This window comes from Lytechinus variegatus, chromosome 10 (assembly GCF_018143015.1).
Source record: "Lytechinus variegatus isolate NC3 chromosome 10, Lvar_3.0, whole genome shotgun sequence".
Classification (NCBI taxonomy): Eukaryota; Metazoa; Echinodermata; class Echinoidea; order Temnopleuroida; family Toxopneustidae; genus Lytechinus; species Lytechinus variegatus.
In genome coordinates, this window is record NC_054749.1 from 27,296,121 (window position 1) to 27,318,417 (window position 22,297).

At 35.3% G+C, this 22,297-nt stretch overlaps 1 protein-coding gene across 1 annotated transcript; it reads left to right on the forward strand.

Annotated features, from left to right (window-relative positions):
* Positions 1–822: 822 nt before the first annotated feature.
* Positions 823–21,209, forward strand: LOC121422816 (probable ATP-dependent RNA helicase DDX47). Its single transcript, XM_041618024.1, has 13 exons — positions 823–931; positions 2,540–2,633; positions 3,599–3,787; positions 4,588–4,659; positions 5,026–5,096; positions 7,489–7,608; positions 9,959–10,075; positions 10,504–10,650; positions 11,533–11,609; positions 14,298–14,358; positions 15,324–15,394; positions 16,056–16,185; positions 19,789–21,209. The coding sequence occupies exons 1-13, from the start codon at positions 854–856 to the stop codon at positions 19,909–19,911; spliced, it is 1,350 nt and encodes a 449-aa protein (XP_041473958.1). The 5' UTR covers positions 823–853; the 3' UTR covers positions 19,912–21,209.
* The last annotated feature ends 1,088 nt before the right edge of the window (positions 21,210–22,297 follow it).

A 22,297-nucleotide genomic window follows, 5' to 3' on the forward strand; every position in this document is an offset into this window, starting at 1 on the left:
CCCTGTTAACTTGTTTACCTATTAGGCTTGAAGTATATAGGCCTACTAAGAACAAGTTTAAATGGCAACCACAGACATTGGGATATGCCTAATATAAGGGGATATATATATATATTTTTAATGGGAAATGAAAATCCATTATGATAGGTCCCCTATATATTAATTGTTCGAAATAGAAATCAGACATATAAATCATTTCTGAAAAATCGACTTGCCCAATATTGATCGTGGGCCCGGGCGGCAACCACTCGATCGAGGAGTTCTAGATCGACATCTATACCTTAATTCCCTGAAATCGTTCATGAACGCCAAACAAGGTTGCAGCAATTCCCATCTTTATGATGTTCTTTTCTGTCAAGTTGACGCGGCCGGGGTTTGAACTCCCGACCATCCGGTTGTGAGCTTTAAGTTGCCTAACTGAGCCAATGCTCCGGTATATCATGTACTTTTTTAAAGCAAATAATAATAATAATAATGTTATAAAAAAATTTGATTGTAACAGCGAAACTTTTTTGTTGTATAATAGGCCTACATAAATGATTTGATGGATTGTCGGCATTCATCATAATTATGCTTGTTTAAATTTAATTTTTCTATCCGATCAAATTCTTGTCGCAAAGAATGAACTTTCCATTAAAACCCAAGCCACAATATGTGTCCGATCTGTATACTATTAACAGATAAGTGGACTATGCAAGCTTTCTTTATTCTGTCTTCAAAAGTTACAATTACTATTTACACATTTGCCACGTTAACCCAAAGCTCTAGGTGGATTAAACACGTTAAACCCTTTTTTTTTCTTTTTCCGTTGGACATTTTGCGAAACGTAACATTTCGTATTCTTTTCTTCAAAATGGAAGCCACCACGAGCTCTCCGCCGAGCGAAAAGAAAAAAGAATCACTCAAAGAAAGTGTTACATTCAAGTCACTTGTAAGTATAAATAGTTTTTATTTACATTGAAAATAATTGTAACATAATATTCATGTCATTTAGTGACAACAATATAGATATATTTTTAATTTTCCTTCTCTTCGAATGAGCGAATTGTCGAGGAAAATTTTGATGAGGTCCCATCTATTGAAATCGGTGTTTGTGCACTTGGGAGTCGAGGACAATCATTCGCTTGTCCGAAGAGTCAACATATTTTACATTTTAATGAAAGGGAGTGACTCTTAATGTTAAAGGGGTACTCCAGGCTGAAAATAAGGCACTGCTGAAAATAATGAAAGGTCAAGTCCACTCACACTGACTCACAGTCGTATTGCGAGGTTAAAAATATTAAAAATAAAAGTATCATGACTTGTCTCTCGAGTATTGTAAAGATTTTACCATTATGGTCAGTTCCCCCATGTCTGCGCGGTCTCCCAAGTCTGCGCACCCGCGTATCTGCGCGATTCTAGTTAAAGAAGACACGCAACGAGCACAAACTTTACAGATGCAATACACAGGCAGGTACTCATTAAAAAATCTGACTCAAAATGGTGGAAAAATAATGAATTCAGCCTATTCAGGGCATTTCATATGACGGCCTCAAAAATGCAGCCTTTGTCATCAAAATTCCCTGAAATGAGTGCGCAGACATGGGGTACCATTGTTTTTTTCAATCTGAAAATGACTGCCCAAAGTTTTTTCAAGAAAATCCTATATTTTCTTTCATTTTTTAATGAGAAATTTGGTACACTTACTCTTAATAATTATAAGGAACATTATCAACTCAAAGATTTTGTGTAATAAGAAAAAAATCATGTTAAATCTGAACTCGAATTGTGAGGTGCGCAGACTTGGGGCCCACCATCATACTAATAGTAACCTCACACATAACCTTGGCTTGTTCATTGAATGAGTGATCTCGCACATGAACCGCATTTGGCAGTGGATTTCTAACTAGTGTAGTGGGTCGCATGTGCTGGGATCCCACTTCTGCCAATCTGGTATCCACAATTTCTATGGCCTGATTTTTCTGTGTGCGGCGGCAAATGGTCAAGTCCGCCCTACTTTGGGCAAAGTTTGTGCAGGCTCCACTTCACTACCGCTACATTACGCTCCACCTACCCGGACTTTGGGACGGTGAACTCGATCGGATATTCTGAGTGACAAATGTGGGATCAAAAAGTGGTGTATTGTAAAAATTAAAGAAATAAAATATATAATGGGGGAAAAAATAGCTCAATTTCTTACTTTTCACCCTTATATCACTCCGTGTTCATCCTCCGGTTATCCTCAAAATTGGTGATTCTGGGCCGGTAACTAATTCCTCACACATATTATTCACGGCCGATTTCAAAACATTGCATGCGATCAGTGACAGGCCAAACAGCATAAATATTAATATTATATTGGAAGGTTCAGAAAATACCAGAAATATTCTAAGAGTTTGGGAAAATATTCTAAGAATCAGTGCTGTTATTTAAAGCACTGTAACATCATGGAAAAGGTACTATGTATCTTCAATAGATTGGATTTGATGGAGGAATTATGATGAAGTTAAAGGAATATTTCATGTTTTACAAATTAAATGTTCTTTGACTGACTTTACAGGGTGTTGTAGATGTGCTCTGTGAGGCTTGTGAGAAGCTAAAATGGAAGACACCGTCAAAGATTCAGACAGAGGCACTTCCCGTGGCATTACAAGGTCAGTTATCATTACAGCTAATGGCCTGTACTCTGAACTTGGGTTTGATTTAAACTCTGGGGCCCGTTTCATAAAGGACTTGCAACTTGTGTAAGTTTGCCATAATGGCAACTACCATGGTAACGGCTCAGCAGCCAATCTTAATCAAGGTTTCCATGGTAGTCGTCATAATAGCAAAGTTACAAAAGTTGCAAATCCTTTGTAAAACAGGTGCCAGGTCTAAAGTTTTTATTTATTACACTGTGAATATCCAACTGTGACACAAATCTTGAATGCTAAAGATTGATTTTACATGTATCTGCTCATTGGAAACTCAAAACATCCATTATAACTTTCTTGGAAATACACTGTAATAACTATAATAGTTTTCTTTGTCGTTACAGCATGAGGAAATAGCACAGTAAACATTTTGTTTCTGAATCATATTTACATATTATTTATGCATTCATGCACTTGGGTGTAATAGGATTCTGTTTGAACCCATAATTACCACAAGAGGGATAATTATGTAACTTCAACAGTATTATGTATCTTCAACATTTCACATTGGTTTATAGTAATAAGTGATTCAATTTGATCAATTTTCTATTGTGTTGATATTTGAAATGGTGCACAAAATTTGACTGGAAAATCTAAGATAAAAGTTTGGACAAGCAGTGCATCAGTTGTATTCATACTTCTTGATCTAATTTGAATTGATGGTATGTGATTATTCAAAATACGGTCTCTCTGGCTTGATTCAATTTGAATTTAACTAAGTTTGACAATTTGGCGCAGTCGTTCCAGCAAAGACATTTTCAATGAACTGATACCAATTCTATGCCAATTTTTTTTAATATCTAGATTTTATTCAATTCAATTTCAAATGTTCTCTGATATCCATTGATTAACACTTGTCAATGTTATCAACTTTGAGTTAATTTGATTGTTATGTGATGAGATTCAATATTGCTTTGATTCACCAGGTAAAGATGTGATTGGTCTAGCAGAGACAGGGTCCGGGAAGACCGGTGCCTTTGCCTTGCCCATCCTCCAAGCCTTACTGGATACCCCTCAGAGATTGTTTGCTCTCATCCTGACTCCAACGAGAGAACTCGCCTATCAGATCTCAGAACAGTTTGAAGCCTTGGGCTCCACCATTGGGGTGTCTTGTGGTAGGTTTATATTTAGTTCTGGGTGATATTTCAATATTATCGAAATTTCTCTATATTGAAAAAAAAAGAAAGAAAGGATATTCAATGATTTATGATTATGTTCATTTATGAAAAATTGATCACTATTTCCTGACCACACATGTTGCTCTATTTTGGTTAATATCAACTCATAAGTTCTCAGGTTGGTACCCAAATGCCTGCTTTTCATAAACAAGCACTCAATGAAAGCCTTACTTTCATTTCTTGCTTCCCTGGTCTCACAGAATTGCAGCTCATAATGAATATGAAATTGTAAGACTCTGCGATATGTCATGCTATCAGAGATATTTTGCTGGCGATCATTGACTAACATTGAAATCTAATGTCAAAATGGTTCATGTTAATAGAAAAGTGGCTATTATATTATAGACCAGTGGGTTAATGATAATATAATATTTGTGTAGTGTTCATCACATTATCCAACTTAACCCTGCACTTCCAAAGAAACCTTGAATAATATTATCCTGGCTTTACCCCGACAAGTCTTACAGTGGCATTTCAAGGAATCCTGCCAGGTACCAGGATATGAACTGATTGTAGATGAATAAGGATTAGACCATACAAGTTTGACACTAATTTATACATCTAATATGGGGGAATGAAAACAAATAGAAAACCAGGCATGTATTTTACATTTGGTTAAATATTGATTCAGTGACTTAGGGAACACAAATGACTTTCAAAACTTGCTCTATACGATTCCTTAATTTGTCGTTTATTTGGAATGAATTTGTGATGTTTTTGTATCTGTTTGTCTCTAGTGGTAATTGTCGGAGGTATTGATATGGTGACACAAGCACTTCAGTTGGCTAAGAAACCCCATATTGTAATTGGTAAGTAATAAAATAACAAGAGTTCTTGTATTGTTCAATCTGTGCATGTGTCAGTAATAAAGAATGCAGTATTTAAGCCTGTCTAAAGCTTTGGTAAATGATGTGTATTTTACTCTTTTTAGTATCAAACATTCCAATCTTGTGCAGTAGTATTAGTAGCTATTGAATTTCGTTCATTCATTAAAATTCAAAATCAGATATTTGCAACATAAAATCATCTCTACAATTACACTAATTTTTATTATATTAAGCTCATACTACTGTGATAGCATTTAACTTTATCTGATTATTGTGAAACAAAATCGTATTTATTCATATGCAAAAAACATTTGATTTAATGCATGTTTTTTTTTCCTTACTGTACAGCTACACCTGGTCGTCTAGTAGATCATCTGGAGAACACAAAAGGTTTCAATCTTAGAGGTCTCAAATACTTGGTGAGAAACTAACAGAGAATGTGTTGTCTGATGATTAGCTCTTTTATGTTATAGATGCATTAAATTGCTTAAAGTAATATGGACTTCAGTTTTCATGAAAGTAGTCTTTGTTAAAAGCTTTGGAAAAATTAGTAATAGCTAGACATCTTCGGGGAGAGCAAAGTTTGTGTACCTTTGGCCAAGCCCGCTTGGCCTCGGGCAACTGTCAGGCCATGGATAAGCGAGATGACTTCACCATAGGGCAGCTTCTAGAGGAATGACATTCTAGTGGTATCAATTTTCCCATGAGAACAGAGATTAATGTGCCTTTAACTATATTCATACATATTTCAATATATGTAATTGTCTGTGATAGGTTCTTTAAGATTTGACTTGGTGCACTCAGGATATACTGTTCTATTTTACCTTGCATGTAGGTAAACTGAATGTAATGGTACTGGATGATATTTTTGATCTATGGATCATGGATGGAGGAGGAATGGATGGATGGATGGATGGAGGAATGGATGGGTTGATGGATGGATGGAGGAATAGATGGGGTGATGGATGGATGGATGGATGGATGGAGGAATAGATGGATGGAGGAATAGATGGATGGAGGAATGGATGGGTTGATGGATGGATGGAGGAATAGATGGATGGATGGATGGATGGAGGAATAGATGGATAGAAGAATGGATGGGTTGATGGATGGATGGATGGAGGAATGAATGGGTTGATGGATGGATGGAGGAATAGATGGGTTGATGGATGGATGGAGGAATGGATGGAGGAATAGATCGATGGAGGAATGGATGGATGGATGGAGGAATAGATGGATGGAGGAATGGATGGGTTGATGGATGGATGGAGGAATAGATCGATGGATGGATGGATGGAGGAATAGATGGATGGAGGAATGGATGGGTTGATGGATGGATGGAGGAATAGATGGATGGATGGATAGAGGAATAGATGGATGGAGGAATGGATGGGTTGATGGATGGATGGATGGAGAAATAGATGGATTGAGGAATGGATGGAGGAAAAGATGGATGGAGGAATGGATGGGTTGATGGATGGATGGAGGAATAGATGGATGGATGGAGGAGTGGATGGGTTGATGGATGGATGGAGGAATGGATGGGTTAATGGATGGATGGAGGAATAGATGGATGGATGGATGGATGGAGGAATAGATGGATGGAGGAATGGATGGGTTGATGGATGGATGGAGGAATAGATGGATGGATGGAGGAGTAGATGGATGGATGGATGGAGGAATGGATGGGTTGATGGATGGAGGAATAGATGGATAGAAGAATGGATGGGTTGATGGATGGATGGATGGAGGAATGAATGGGTTGATGGATGGATGGAGGAATAGATGGGTTGATGGATGGATGGAGGAATGGATGGAGGAATAGATCGATGGAGGAATGGATGGATGGATGGAGGAATAGATGGATGGAGGAATGGATGGGTTGATGGATGGATGGAGGAATAGATCGATGGAGGAATGGATGGATGGATGGAGGAATAGATGGATGGAGGAATGGATGGGTTGATGGATGGATGGAGGAATAGATGGATGGATGGAGGAATAGATGGATGGATGGATAGAGGAATAGATGGATGGAGGAATGGATGGGTTGATGGATGGATGGATGGAGAAATAGATGGATTGAGGAATGGATGGATGGAGGAAAAGATGGATGGAGGAATGGATGGGTTGATGGATGGATGGATGGAGAAATAGATGGATTGAGGAATGGATGGATGGAGGAAAAGATGGATGGAGGAATGGATGGGTTGATGGATGGATGGAGGAATAGATGGATGGATGGAGGAGTGGATGGGTTGATGGATGGATGGAGGAATAGATGGATGGAGGAATGGATGGGTTAATGGATGGATGGAGGAATAGATGGATGGATGGATGGATGGAGGAATAGATGGATGGAGGAATGGATGGGTTGATGGATGGATGGAGGAATAGATGGATGGATGGAGGAGTAGATGGATGAATGGTTGGAGGAATGGATGGGTTGATGGATTGAGGAATAGATGGATGGATGGAGGAATAGATGGATGGATGGATGGATGGATGGAGGAATAGATGGATGGAGGAATGGATGGGTTGATGGATGGATGGATGGATGGAGGAATAGATGGATTGAGGAATGGATGGATGGAGGAAAAGATGAATGGAGGAAAAGATGGATGGAGGAATGGATGGGTTGATGGATGGATGGAGGAATAGATGGATGGAGGAATGGATGGGTTGATGGATGGATGAGGAATAGATGGATGGAGGAATAGATGGATTGATGGATAGACAGACAGACCGATAACCAAATAAATGAATACTAAATAGACATCATTGCCATGTCATTATCATTAATAATTGCAGGTAATGGATGAAGCTGATCGGATTCTTAACATGGATTTTGAGGCTGAGATCGACAAGATACTCAAAGTCATTCCAAAGCAGAGAAGAACTTATCTATACTCAGCTACCATGACAAAGAAGGTTTGTTGAGTCATTTCTTATATTTTATTGCAGCAAAGTATAGTCAAATAGACGGACTTGTTTGGAATATGAGGTTGTTATACTGATACTGCCAGTAAATAGATATTTTTTTTGTTAAAGGGGAAGTTCACCCTGAAGAAAACTTTGTTGGAAAAATAGCAGAAAAAATCGTAAAAATTATTGGTGAAGGTTTGAGGAAAATCCGTTAAAGAGTAAGAAAGTTATTAGAGTTTAAAATTCTGGATTTGTGACGTCATAAACGAGCAGCTGCCCCATGTGTTATGTAATATAAAATGTATGAAATTCAAATTTTGTATGGCTCCTGATGACTTAATTTTATTTTCTTTTCATGATCGGGTGTGAAAAGATTTGTCTATTGATATACAAAAGTTACAGTGAAAAACATTTTCAATTTTCTGAGAAAATGACATTTCATTGATTTTTTACCATTCGCTATGTAGGAATGCTGCTCGCATATGACGTCACAAATCAAATAATTGAAATTCTAATAACTTTTTAATTATTTGATGAATTTTTCTCAAACCTTCGGCAATATTTTTTATTATTTTTTCTGCTATTTTTACAATAAACTTTTTGTCAGGGTGAACTTCCCCTTTAACCCTAAATAGACTGGGCTATTTCGATGCCTAAGAAGACTGGGGGGGGGCTGATTCAGCCCCCCTAATGATCTCGGCCATCGATTGCACGATCGCGACGAAAATTGGCACATGCGTTACCCATGGCATTATGTACAAAACTATAACATCAAATTCTGCAAAAAAATCTCATGTCTCATTAATTATGCTAATTTATGCATAAAATCATAAGTTTGCTCTAATTACTAAAATAATACCCCTGAAATGCTGATTTTTGTAGATAGGTATCTGATCAAATTTATTTTTAAAAAAATTCAACATCACATTTATTTACTTATGTATTCTATTGTTTTCTAAATTTCTTATATATTTCTTTGTTTTTTTTACTTTTTTTATTGTTTTTTCAATGGAAATTGTCAGGGACTTTATTTTGACCATAAAAAATATAAAATTAAAGGAGAATGAAACCATTGGAAAAAGATAGCTTGTGTGAAAAGAGAAAAATCAAAGAAACAGCTCAACAAAAGTTTGAGAAAAATTGGACAAATAATGAGAAAGTTATGAGCATTTGAATATTGCGATCACTAATGCTATGGAGATAGCAAATTGGCAATGCAACAAAGATGTGTGATGTCACTTGTGAACAACTCTCCCCATTACTTTTTATTATATATTTCACTTGAATTGCCTCTTTTATCATATCTATCCATATAGATCACGTGTTCTTTCTACATGAGGGCATGTAGTACATATTTTTAAATAATACATCATGGATAAAGAGTTTGTATCATAAGAAAAAGCAAAAAGAGACATATTGAGGGTATTTTATAGTCCACCAAAGGGAAAGTTGTTTATCAGTGACATCACACATCCTTGTTGCATTGCCAATGGGAGGATCATTTTCCATAGCATTAGTGATTGTAATATTTAAATGCCCATAATTAACTTTCTCATTATTTGTCCGATTTTTCTCAAACTTTCTTTATTCTTATTCTTTGATTTTTCTGTTTCCACACAAGCCTATTTGTTCCAAAGGTTTCATTCCCCTTTAATTGATTTTAAGGAAAAATAATGATGCATTTATGAATTTTGGCTAAAAACACTATTTGCATTGGATTTGTACACAAATTCACATTTTTGAGTAATTTTAGGTCTGCATGCACTTATGAAATGTTGCGTAATTTAGGACCACGTACCCGGGGGTCACAATTTTGGTGACCCCCCGTCTTTTCAGGGTTAATCCTCATTTTGTGTAGACCTGGTGATAAGGACCAGGGCTGCCAAATGTGGTTTATTTAATGATAATAATGATAATAATATTCAAAACTTACGTAGCACTTAATTCAATGTTTCTAGGTGCTGCATACTATTAAAACTGCCAATCTGGGCCCCGTTGCATAAAACTTTTGCCGGAGTTTTTTATGGCAAAAAAAAATGCTGGAGTTTTCCATTGCATAAAACTTTGCCGGATTTTTTTATGGCAAAACTTTAAAAAAAACTCCGGCAAATCAAGTTGGTTTTTGCAGTAGCTCTCAACCATTCAAGGAATTTCTTCTTACCGGGTACCCTTTTTACTGCACCTTGGTAAACGGTAGCAAATATAGATAAACACCTTGCCAAAGGATGTGAGTACTGTGGTGGGATTTGAACCCCAGACCTTGCGGTTCAAAGTCAATAAAGTTAAATCATTGGACTCTCCTTGGCCTGTATCCAACCATGTTTCGATGAAGATATGTTTTGATCTAACCTGACAGGTTGCAAAGCTTCAGAGGGCGTCACTTCAGGATCCTGTCAAAGTTGAAGTCTCAACAAAGTACCAGACAGTTGATAAACTCCAGCAGAGCTATATATTCATCCCAGCAAAATACAAGGTATATATGATGGAGCATTGAACCTAGTTTACTGAATTTTTAGGTATGAGTGTTTGTACTTTATGAAAATGCATTGTTTGGTAACTAAATAAGAAAAAAGCTGTGTACAGAATAGGGAGTTTGAGGTGTATGTATAAGGACCCAGACTAGGGTTTAATGTGTATATACTGCTATTTTTTAAGCAAAATACTCGGCTGACAAGTGTTGAAACTGCATAAATCTTGCATTGCTGTTTTGTGAAGTCTCTAGGATTTCTATTGATAAATGATTTGTCAATTTCACTGTTGAGTCTGGTCGGGGTCTTTAAATGATTTAACACGGTGATGGAACGCAATTTGGTATTGGTACAGTAGACACTGATAGTTGTATAGACCCCTGTTCAAGTGATGCCATAAGTCAGTGTATTATTTGTTTTATATCTCATGCAGGATTGCTATCTTGTGTCTATCTTGAATGAGTTAGCTGGGAACTCATTCATGGTTTTCTGTAGTACATGTAACAACACACAACGAGTAGCGTTGCTTCTCAGGAATCTAGGTCTCACAGCTATACCACTACATGGACAAATGAGCCAGGTATGTATGGCAAGGAATATTTAATAGGAAGCATTTTGTTCTCAAAATATATATGTTTTCTGAATTATATATTTGTAAATTATATATTTCATATTATTTGTTTACTCCGATTACTAATGATCACAATATGTAATGGTTCATACTTCTTCAAGTAAACAATAAACATATTGCATAATTTTACACACAATATAGACAAGATAATGATGACATAATCGTTAATGGATGAGGCTGCTTAAAAAGCTTGAGCTTGTAGAGTGTAGCCTCCTATGGAAAACATTTCTTATACATAATATAGACCAATTGGTTAGAAGTACAAAATGACAACTAGAGCATAATAGGGTAAGAAGTGAAACAGGAAAAAAAAAATATACAAAGATGAATAGTAAAGGTCCTCTGGTACTCACAACAAAATGACAAACAGGACATTTTTTGTAGTGTACATAAATACTGTCCACATTATCTACTTACTAAAAAATATGTGAATGATGAAGTCCAAACAATTGAGAACTGTCTTCTTTTTACTTGAATTTTAAAGAGTTTAAGTTCAGGGAAAGAGCTTAGAGTCAAATGCAGCTTTAAGTTGTAAAAGCATCTTGATGTCTAACCAATCAGAAGGTTCCATTTTCTAGAAGTGGTTCGACGGAGCTAACTGAAAAATATGACTTACACCATGGCGTCCATGTTTCTAACTTGTTATCTTGTATATTCATTATACCATTATAACCCTACTCTTCAGTGCATTTCTATTTATCAGAAATAATATAAAAAAAAGAGCAGGCAACTAGTAATCTTTGCAATAAACCTATGGGAATAAGACAATGTTGTAATCATTTTTTTTCTGGAAAAATTTGAGGCAAATATATTTTTTTATGTTTCTTACAGTCCAAACGGCTTGGTACGCTCAACAAGTTCAAATCAAAGAGCAGATCGATCCTGATAGCAACTGATGTAGCAAGCAGGTAATATAGCAAATCTTATCATCCCTTTGGTCTTAATGTAGAAATATATTGAAAATCGTAAAACTGGAGAATCATATATCACAATAAAGGAGAAAATAAGGAGAACACGATGGTGTACATCATTTATCATGGAGACGGATGAAACTCAGTTAATTGATAGTTTAAAGTTCTCTCTCTGAATGCTTCAAACACGCAGAATTACGTCCGCGAAATTGGGGATTTTTTATGACGTCACTGTCTGTACGAGAGGCGTGATTGGCTCTCACACGTGAAGCTCCACTTGCATGCAAAACCTGTTGCAAGGGTACATTTTCTCCACATTGTCACTGAATACTTCGATCCCGAAATGACCGAAAGAAAACTCAGAATTTTATCTAGATTTGGATTTTCAAATTGATGATTTTGAGATGAAGAGAATGATGATGAAGTGCAACAACACAGTGACGTAGTTGGAGGTAAATTGGGGGAATTACGCCGATGATGATGATGATGAAAATTCAACTTGCAACACAATCACAAGTAAACATGGTAAAGTCATGTACATACCGATTCGGTACCAATTAATGCTGCTGGAAGTGCTAGCTACACCGCGCGGGCCAAATTGAATTCATGCTGAACATGAATAACCACATCCAGACAGTCTATCATAAGAAGGAAAATGATGTAACTGTACTTACAAACATGTGAATAATCCGAACCTGAAGGCAAATCAACTCAACGAATAGTACCAGACGATATGGCATATACACTGACGATAAACTTCATGTGACTGGATAGATTGTCACTCGTTCTGTTAGATGTAACTTTTATCTCATTAATTTGACAAAATTACGAAACTCGGGGAATTATTATTCTATATAAAAATATAGTAACATCTCTTATCATTTTTTGAATTATGATAAAACCTGTTTGGAAGGAAAACGTTGGGGTAAATTAAAATTAGATGTAAAAGATCATCCCATCATGCGTAGCATTATGTGATCGTAAACAAACCATCACAACAACACATGCCGTATTGTTTGCTCGCCTTGGCTGAGACTGAGAGAATAGATCTATGCACGTGTTGCACAGCTCTCAATCAGCAAGGAAGGAATACGTGCATGTTTGCGATGGTTTGTTTGCAATGACATACAAGCTACGCATGTTGGGGGGGATTTAAAAGTAATTTTAGTTTATCTCAACGTTTTCCTTCAAAAGAGGTTTTATCGTAATACAAAAAATAATAAGAGATGTTACTATATTTTTATATATATAAATAATTCCCCGAGTTTCGTAATTTTGTCAAATTAATGAGTTACAAATTACATCTAACAGAACGAGTGACAATCTATCCCAGCCACATGAAGTTTATGGTCGGTGCATATCGTCTGCTGCTATTCGTTGAGTTGATTTGCTTTCAGGTTAATTCGGATTATTCACTTGTTTGTAAGTACAGTTATATCATTATTTTCCTTCTTATGATAGACTCTCTCTGATGTGGTTATTCATTTTCATGGATTTAATTTGGCCCGCGCGGTGTTCGTATAGCTACCACTTGTAGCAGCAGCTGCATGAGTTGGTAGCGAATCGGCATGTACATGACTTTACTTGTGATCGTCAGGCAAGTTGAATTTTCATCATAATCATCGGCATTGTTCCCCCATTATTTACCTCCAACTACCTCACTGTGTTGTTCACTTCATCATCATTCTCTTCATCTTTAAAATCATCAATTTGAAAATCCAAATCTAGATAAAATTCTGGGTTTTCTTTCATTTCGTGATAGAAGTATTCAGTGACAGTGTGGAGAAAACGTACCCACGCAACAGGTTTTGCATGCAAGTGGAGCTTCACGTGGGAGAGCCAATCACGCCTCTCGTATAGACAGTGACGTCATCAAATTCCAGTCAATTCAGAGACCGATGCGAGGCATATTTCGGAGGGGCATTTTAGCGTTTTTTAATCGGCGATTTTCACCTTTTTGTATTATTTTCGGTATTTTTGAATGACCCACTGATGATCCCCACATCATTACCTTTCCATTGATATATAATAAGACCACATTCATAATCAATATATTTCTCCTTTAACAATACTCATATCTAAGGAAAAAAGACAATTCTAAAATAATTGCGTGTGTTACAGTTTACAAGAAAGACTACTCCATAGGTTTCAAATCTTTTCTATTTTGAAATTAAAATCAATATGCTTTAGAATTGTTTTTGAAATTTTAGTGAATTGATCTCTAAACTCATACGTAGGCAGGTCATAGTCTAGTGGTTCTGGCATTCGCCTTTCAAACAGAGGGTAGTAGGTTCAAATCCTAGCCATGGCGTGTTATCCTTCAGCAAGAAATTTATCCACACTGTGCTGCACTCGAACCAGGTGAGGTGAATGGGTACCCGGCAGGATTGTTTCCTTGCATGCACTGAGCGCCGATGATGGTAGCTTGAGCTAAAGCTGGGGTAATAATAACAGCGCTTTGTATCCTCAGGCAAAAAGCGCTTTTTAAATCCAGGTATTATTATTATTAAACTAGTAATTAATTAGGATTGTTTCAGTAGCTTATGACCATAATTGACAGATGAATGAAACTGGAATTAGGAGCAATGAAATCCAATATAATTTTGCTGCTACAGTTTATAGTACTTTTTAAATTCTAATTCTATGATTTTATCTAGTAATGATTGATTTTCTTTTTTCTTGCAGAGGACTTGACATACCCCATGTAGACTGTGTTATTAACTTTGACATTCCAACTCATTCAAAGGTAAGTGTTAAGTTTCATATAGAGACATGGGTTTTGAGTGAGATATCAGTTGATTGCAGCATTTTATCTGCACCTATGTCTAACATTGTTCATCTTGGGGATTTTACTCTTATTACTGATATTTGTTTAATCTGTACATTAATTTTAATTTAATTGGACAATTTGTATTGAAGGAGTAATATGGATCTGCTCTTGACATGTTCCCCGCTATTCTCTAAATGTTCCTGAACCTCTTAGAAAAATAACAAATTGTTGAAAGAGCTACCCTCATAGAATAAAACAAATAAATGAATAAATTAAAGGACAAGTCCACCCAAACCTTTACTTGATTGAATGAAAAGAGAAAAATCCAAGAAGCATAACACTAAGATTTCATCAAAATCAGATGTAAAATAAGAAAGTTAGAACATTTTAAATGTTTGTTTAATTTCACAAAACATTTTATATGGACATCCTGGTCAGTATGCAAATGAGGAGACTGATGACATCATCCACTCACTATTTCTATTGTATATCATTATATGATATATGAAATATTCTAATTTTCTCATTATTGTCAAGTGAAACAAAGATTAATTTATCCCTGAACATGTGGAATTAGCATTGTTTTAATATTATACGATTCAGTCAAGTTGGTCCTTACTGTCAAATCTGTAAAAAATGAAATATGGTATAATTCAAACAATAAAAAAAAAGAAATAGTGAGTGATGGACATCATTGACTGTCTCATTTGCATGCCACTGAGATGTGCATATAACTGTTTTGTGAAAAATAAGCGAAATTTTAAAATACTACTTTTTTGTTTTACATGTACATCCGATTTTGATGAAATTTTTAGCATTTTGCTAGTTGGATTTTTCTCTATTTTTTCATAGATTAATATATAAATCAATTAATTAAATAAGTAAAGTATGTGTACTAAATTTGTTCCATTAAAAGAGACAATGAAACTCTTTTTTGTCAGGATTATATTCACCGAGTTGGAAGGACGGCTAGAGCAGGTAGAGCAGGCAAGGCTATCACCTTTGTTACACAGTGAGTATTTGATAATAAATCTGTAAGAATTCATTAAACAACTTTGATTTTAATAAGTAATTTTTAAAGTGTCAAATGAAACTCATGTTAGATTGGGAATTAAAGCGTAAGTCCCAAAATCAAATATAAAGGGGTAGTTCAAGAAAAGTGAATTACATTGGAATGTAGATCACCTATTTAAAATATGCATGTAATCAAAGGAGTTATGATTGAGTTTCTTCTTTAGACAAAATTACTTTACTCACCCCCCCCCCAGCCTCTCACCCCCTCCAAAAAAAGACAATTACAGAAAGCTGCAAAGTTTTGACTTTTGCAAGGTTAACTTAAACATATATGCAAAGACTGGGTACTTCTCTATTATCACTGGCTTCACAAAGTAGTCATTTCAATTAGAATTTCTAAGATCATTATTGACATCACCAGGACATTTCTTTTTTTTTAAGAAACTTGTTTTCATTTGAAAATGTGTTTATTTTTTATGTAATGCTATATTCTTTTATATCATTTAATTGAACACAGGAATGAATTTTAAAAAAAGCTCTCTCAAGATCCACTTTTTTATTTAATTGTTGATTAGGGTCTGTGACTGCCAAGTAACACATTAATGGTATCATATTTAGTAAGAACTATATTAGGATGTGTCTGTTCTTGGTTGTCATAGATACGATGTTGAACTGTACCAGAGGATAGAACAGCTGATTGGCAAGAAGCTTCCTCTATTCAAGATGGAGGAGGAGGAGGTTATGATGCTGATGGAGAGAGTGACCGAGGCGCAGAGATATGCTAAGATGGTATGTAGTCGTTCATACCATAGGCCCATATTCAGGTTTATCTTAGACCATGGTCTAACTCTGTGCTGAAATTATGGGGAGCCAAAAACTCTGTTCTGTTTACATTGTATATTGTTTTTATGTTTACTATTTTGTTTCCATTTGCTTTCATAATGAAGAAAAATATGTCAGTTATCATTCCCAGCCGTTATAAATGTTTTGAGTTTCATGTGAGATAATAAATTGAACATGTACTAATAGAGATTTGTGCCCCATTGGGCTATCCATATTAAAACCAAAACTGTAAATCAGGGTTTAATTTAAACGCGAGTTCAGAATACAGGTTTAAGTGGTGTTTCATAAAGCTGTTTGTAAAGTTACGCACAACTTTACGCATGATTGGAACCTGTTCTTTGGTGCTAAATCAGTTACATAGGGATATAATTTAGCACAAGAAAGGACCACCAGTCATGCAGAAAGTCATTCATAACTTACGAACAGCTTTTTGAAACGGCCCCCAGGTTTAAGTGATATTCCTATACCTGGTACTTGCCACCAGGGGAAAAAAAATTACACTTGGGCTTGGAGTGATTTCACCACCAAAGGGCCCAACAGAGCCCAGAATCCCACATTCCATACATCGTTAAAGGGATGGTCCAGGCTGAAAGTATTTAGAGCTTTATGAATAGAGAAGAATTCACTTTGCAAAATGCCGTAAATTTCATCAAAATCGGATAACAAAGTTATTGAATTTCTAAATTTAGCAATATTTTGTGAAAACAGTTGTCATGAATATTCATTAGGTGGGCTGATGATGTCACATCTCCACTTTTTCTTATGTATTTCATTATATGAAATTAGGTTTATTCAATTTTTTTCCTCCAAGAAGTAGAAAAATTTGATTGACAACTGATTTAGTGCATTAGATATTTATTGCTGCAAGTTATTTCATTATAAGGGAGACATTATTCACACAAGTATGAAATAATGAAAAAAATATGATTTTATGTAATAATAACATGAGAAAATCGAAAGTCGGGATGAGACATCATCAGCCCACCTAATGAATATTCATGACGTCTCTTTTCACAAAATAAAATTTAAAGTTCAATAAGTTTATTATTTTTTATCCGATTTTGATGAACTTTTCGGCAATTTGCTCATTGAATTGTACTCTTTGTATGAGGATATAAATATTTTCAGCCCAGACCATCCCTTTAAAAATTATCCAATGTTGATGATTTGGGCAATAGATTGTAGAGTACCTCCTGAAAATAAAATAAAAAACAAATGTGCATGCTCACTAGCAAAACCAGTATTTTACTATGAAAGTTACAACAAATCAATTTTGAACATAAATTTGCTAATTTTTCATATTCAAGTGCAATTATGATATTATGATATCACTTTAGATCTAGAATGAAATATTATGGTTGACAAAAAAAGAAGAAATAAACATCAGGAAGACAAATAGATAAGCATGACATAAATTGTATGCAATTCTTTGCCATGATTAATTTTTTTAGCAAAAAAAAGAGATAAAATATAGCTTCCCATGAAAAGATCATAGTTCTGGCTTAAACATACAGTGCGTCCCAGAATAAACGAAACCGAGATTTAGCGATCATTTATCATAACTTAATCATAAATAAAATAGACAAATGACCTACCAATTTAAAGCTTAGAATCTCCTCTTTCATCTGATATTACTTAGCTTATTTCTTATTCACGCATTAGTGAGCAAAAACAATTTGAAGAAAGGATACCAAAAACTCATTTGGCAAGGGGTATCTGGGTTTCAAAAAGAAAACCACATTTCTGAAAAGTTCAATATCTGCTCTTTAATTTGGTACCTCAATTACAGAAAATGGTCAAGAAATAAAAAAGTTCTGGTCATTTGAAATGAGATAAACGTGTTTTCACCGGTTACCCACAGAAGCTCTCGCATGGTGAACAAAAGATTTAATGCATGGCTGATCGTCAACAAAACGGAGTGTTGAGTGAGTTTGAAAGCCAGCCTGGAGAACCTCTTCATTTTATGAAATTATTGAAATTCAAGCCTTATTTCAAATGACCAGAACTTTGTTATTTCTTGACCATTTTCTGTAATTTAGGTATCAAATTAAAGAGCAGATATTGAACTTTTCAAAAATGTGGTTTTCTTTTTGAAACACAGATACCCCCCGCCAAATGAGTTTTTGATATCCTTTCTTCAAATTGTATTTGCTCACTCATGCGTGAATGAGAAATAATCTAAGTAATATCAGATGAAAGAGGAGATTCTAAGCTTTAAATTGGTCATTTGTCTATTTTATTTATGATTAAGTAATGATAAATGATCGCTAAATCTCGGTTTCGTTTTTTTTTCTGGGACACACTGTATAGTAAGTGCCAGTTGTGGTAACACTGTAAAAATGAGTTCAAACAGAATCCGGTAAAATCACCACTTAACCCTAAATCTCCCGGGGTATTTTGATTCTTGTCCGGGGGGGGGGGCCATTATGGCCCCCCCTTAAGATCTCGGCCGCCGATCGCGCGAGCGACGCAAAAATTTGCACGCTGGTAGTGTGCGATGTAATCTACAAGGCTGTATGGTAAAATTTTCCAAAATAATGAGATTTTATTTTATATGAATTAATTATGCTAATTTATGCATAAATCATACTTTTTGCTCTAATTCACTAAATAAAGCTCCTAGAATGCTAATTTTTGGTAAAAATTTTCTTTGTAGCATTCTTAACAATCGTAATTCAAAAAAACTTTGGTTTGGAAATAAATTTCTTATGTATTTTATTGTTTTATGAATTTCTTTGTTTTTTACTTTTTGTTTTTTATTGTTTTTTCAATGGAAATTTTTCCAGACAAAATTCTGATCATAAACAAGGCATAATTAATGAAGTTTAATCAGTAAAAGTAGAAATAATGATACATTTATGAATTTTGGCTAAATACGCAATTTGCATTGGATTTGTACATGAAATCACGTTTATGAGCAATTTTGGGTCTGACATGCACTTGCATAATGTTGCGTAATGTCGTACCCGGCCTTCACAACTTTGGTCTCAAAATTTGCGCGAGACTTGAATGTAAAAAGTCAGTGAGCTGCGAGGTGAAAAAATTTTGCACATTAGATATATCGCGAAAATTGTTGAGGGGGGGGGCCATTATGGCCCCCCCCCCCCCGGGAGAATTAGGGTTAACTTATTATATGTACGTATAAAAAGAATGCACCAAATAATTCTGGTGGAAAATGTGCCTGTGCTGAAAAATTTACGAAACAAGGTATTCCAGTCAGATGTCAGCTCTTTTTCTGAAAAATTATAGTACACTGTCCCCACACATGCTTTTTTGTGTTGTTGATGTGAACATTTTTCAGCTTGGATTTCATGATTTCACATGGTAAAAATTCTGTAAATGAACTAGATCTAGATAAATCATGACATGGTGGCAATTGACCTTGATTTTAAGGACTTTTCTCATGGAATTTTTATTTGCTGCAATGATGGGTAATGACCTTAAGACTTGGAAAATGCTACTGAATGTATATCAATATTACCTTTCATGAAGTTAATAAACTGATTGATGATGTTAAGATTATGTTAAATTCTTTTGTTTGCATAACAGGAGATGAAAGATTCTGATGAGAAGAAGAAAGGTCGCAGCAGAGGTCACGATACAATGGAAGATAGCGAAGAGTTCTCAGGCGTCAGGAAACGTATGAAGGTCAAACACAAGGGCCGGAGGTGAAAGTCAGACACAAGGTCAAATGCAGAGCTCCAAAAGAATATATCGAACTTCAGCAAATAAAGCCAACATGTATGAACTTGATTCATATTGACAGATTCATGCGATGGTCCACGGAGCATATATGAAGGAAGATCCAAGCTTGATTCTTTTATGTCCTTGGAGAGCATTTCATCAATATTTTTCGTCTGAAAAGTTGTACTGCGAGATCTGACATTTTTATTTCATTTTAATTGGCTGGGAAGCAAAATGTGGATGGTAACTGTTGGATAAAACATACTTTGTCAAATAAATCCAACCAGTATTTTCATGAAATGCTCCACATAATTTCAATATCATGTCATCTTATTTCAATGCAAATGATTTTCCCCCGATGTTTTCAGCTGATAAACTGCATCCTCTATCAAAGATAGCCCAAATTTGACTTTTCAGGGATAAAGATGAAGACAGAACAGAATTGTAGAATGCGAGCAGTCTTTAGGACCTAAGATTTGAAGGCCCTAATGAATCTCTAGACATTGACTCATAATTTGCCACTCTCCATCCAGGTGTAGCAAACAAGTACACCATAGGAAGAAATTCCTTGAGTGCTTGAGCAGCGCTTAGAAACATTGCATTAAGCGCTATGTAAATGTTGCATGTTATTATCATTATTACTTTTATTATCAAAGTCTGTTTAAGAATTGTAAGGATACAAACAATCTTAACTTCCTTTTACTATTTATAATATTTTACTTGTTTCACTTGTTAATGTCATTTTGATTGAGGGGAAGTCAATCATGTGTAAGTGATAATATCTTTAGAAATTACATCATACCATCTGATGGTCATAACATGTTTTTTTTTTTTACTGATGACTGTCCGGTGGTTTGGGGGGAGAGACCTGTGCCCGACTAGTAAAATAAGGAAATGTGAAATGAATTCAGTGTCACCAATGAAAATATCAAAATAAATTCAATCAAGAAAACTGAAAAAGCCTGCATTCTAATCTTATTTCCATACTCTTTGTGTGAGTAAAGGCTTGAAATTTCATATCATACTAATATGATGAATTTAGGTCTTGAAAACTTTAATATTCAGAGTCTTCCATGACACTGAACTTCTTATGTATTTCATTATTCAGTGCCCTGACCGATGCTGGCGGTCACTGGTTGACCGGTCAGTTCGACTCTGCCCTAACATATGACCAACTACTTGTAAATTGTTTTACTGTATATGATGGACATACTTTGTAACATAACATAAAATATTTGTTAACTTTTAATGGTTATAATTTAATCTTGGAGTTTGTAGAGAAATAATAGTGTGAGAAAACTTATGAAGAGGTATTAAACCCAAAATAAGAAGTTGGACAAACAATCAAGTTTTGACCTCAAATGTTGTCCATAATTTTGATAACTATAGCTATGGGGATTTCAAATTGGCAGCATAGGGAATGTAATGTAGGGGAGAGACAACTTTGCTTCGGGCAAAAGGTTACTGAAATGTCATCTTTCCGTTACTTGCACAACATATCCACACACACACATATGCTAGGAATATATCAGTAGCATTTAATCTCACTTTGAAAAGCATTGGCATCACCATCCTCTTAATTATTACCCTTATCAATGCAACTAGTATCATGATGTCATGGTGGGCTCATAAGCTTAATATATGTTTCAAGTCTCAATGACCAAGTAAACCAGATATTGCAAAAGACTTGGGCCATTATGATGCTTTTGTGGGCAATATATTTGATATTCTCCTCAAGGCAAGTCAATAATATATCATCAATTTTCAATGAATATATGATGATTATTTTGAGTAATAATAAAGTAATGAAAAAATATATGAATAATATTTTGGATAATGGTAATGAAGATAGTAATGTTTTGATGGCCAAGACTAGCAACTCCAGTTATAAAATTGTTCTACTACAAGCATGCTCTACGTTACATAATATGTTATGAGTAGGGGAAGGCGGGGTAAGTTGTGACACTTTTTGCATTTTGCATGTTAGAATTGATATGACTAATAATATTGTAGAAAAAAGTACCTTGCCTTTAAATTTGATTCTTGGGAAATATTTTTCACCTATTGTCTCACCTGCGAAGCAGAGTGAGACTATAGGCGCCGCTTTTCCGACGGCGGCGGCGGCGTCAACATCAAATCTTAACCTGAGGTTAAGTTTTTGAAATGACATCATAACTTAGAAAGTATATGGACCTAGTTCATGAAACTTGGCCATAAGGTTAATCAAGTATTACTGAACATCCTCTTAAAGTTTCATGTCACATGACCAAGGTCAAAGGTCATTTAGGGTCAATGAACTTAGACCATGTTGGAGGAATCAACATTGAAATCTTAACCTGAGGTTAAGTTTTTGAAATGTCATCATAACTTAGAA

Excerpts from the sequence above, each read along its gene's own strand:
- LOC121422816 (XM_041618024.1), top strand. The coding sequence starts at position 854 with ATGGAAGCCACCACGAGCTCTCCGCCGAGCGAAAAGAAAAAAGAATCA. Across the intron at positions 5,097-7,488 it reads TTAGAGGTCTCAAATACTTG|GTAATGGATGAAGCTGATCG; the intron begins GTGAGAAACTAA and ends TAATAATTGCAG. Across the intron at positions 14,359-15,323 it reads ACATTCCAACTCATTCAAAG|GATTATATTCACCGAGTTGG; the intron begins GTAAGTGTTAAG and ends CTTTTTTGTCAG.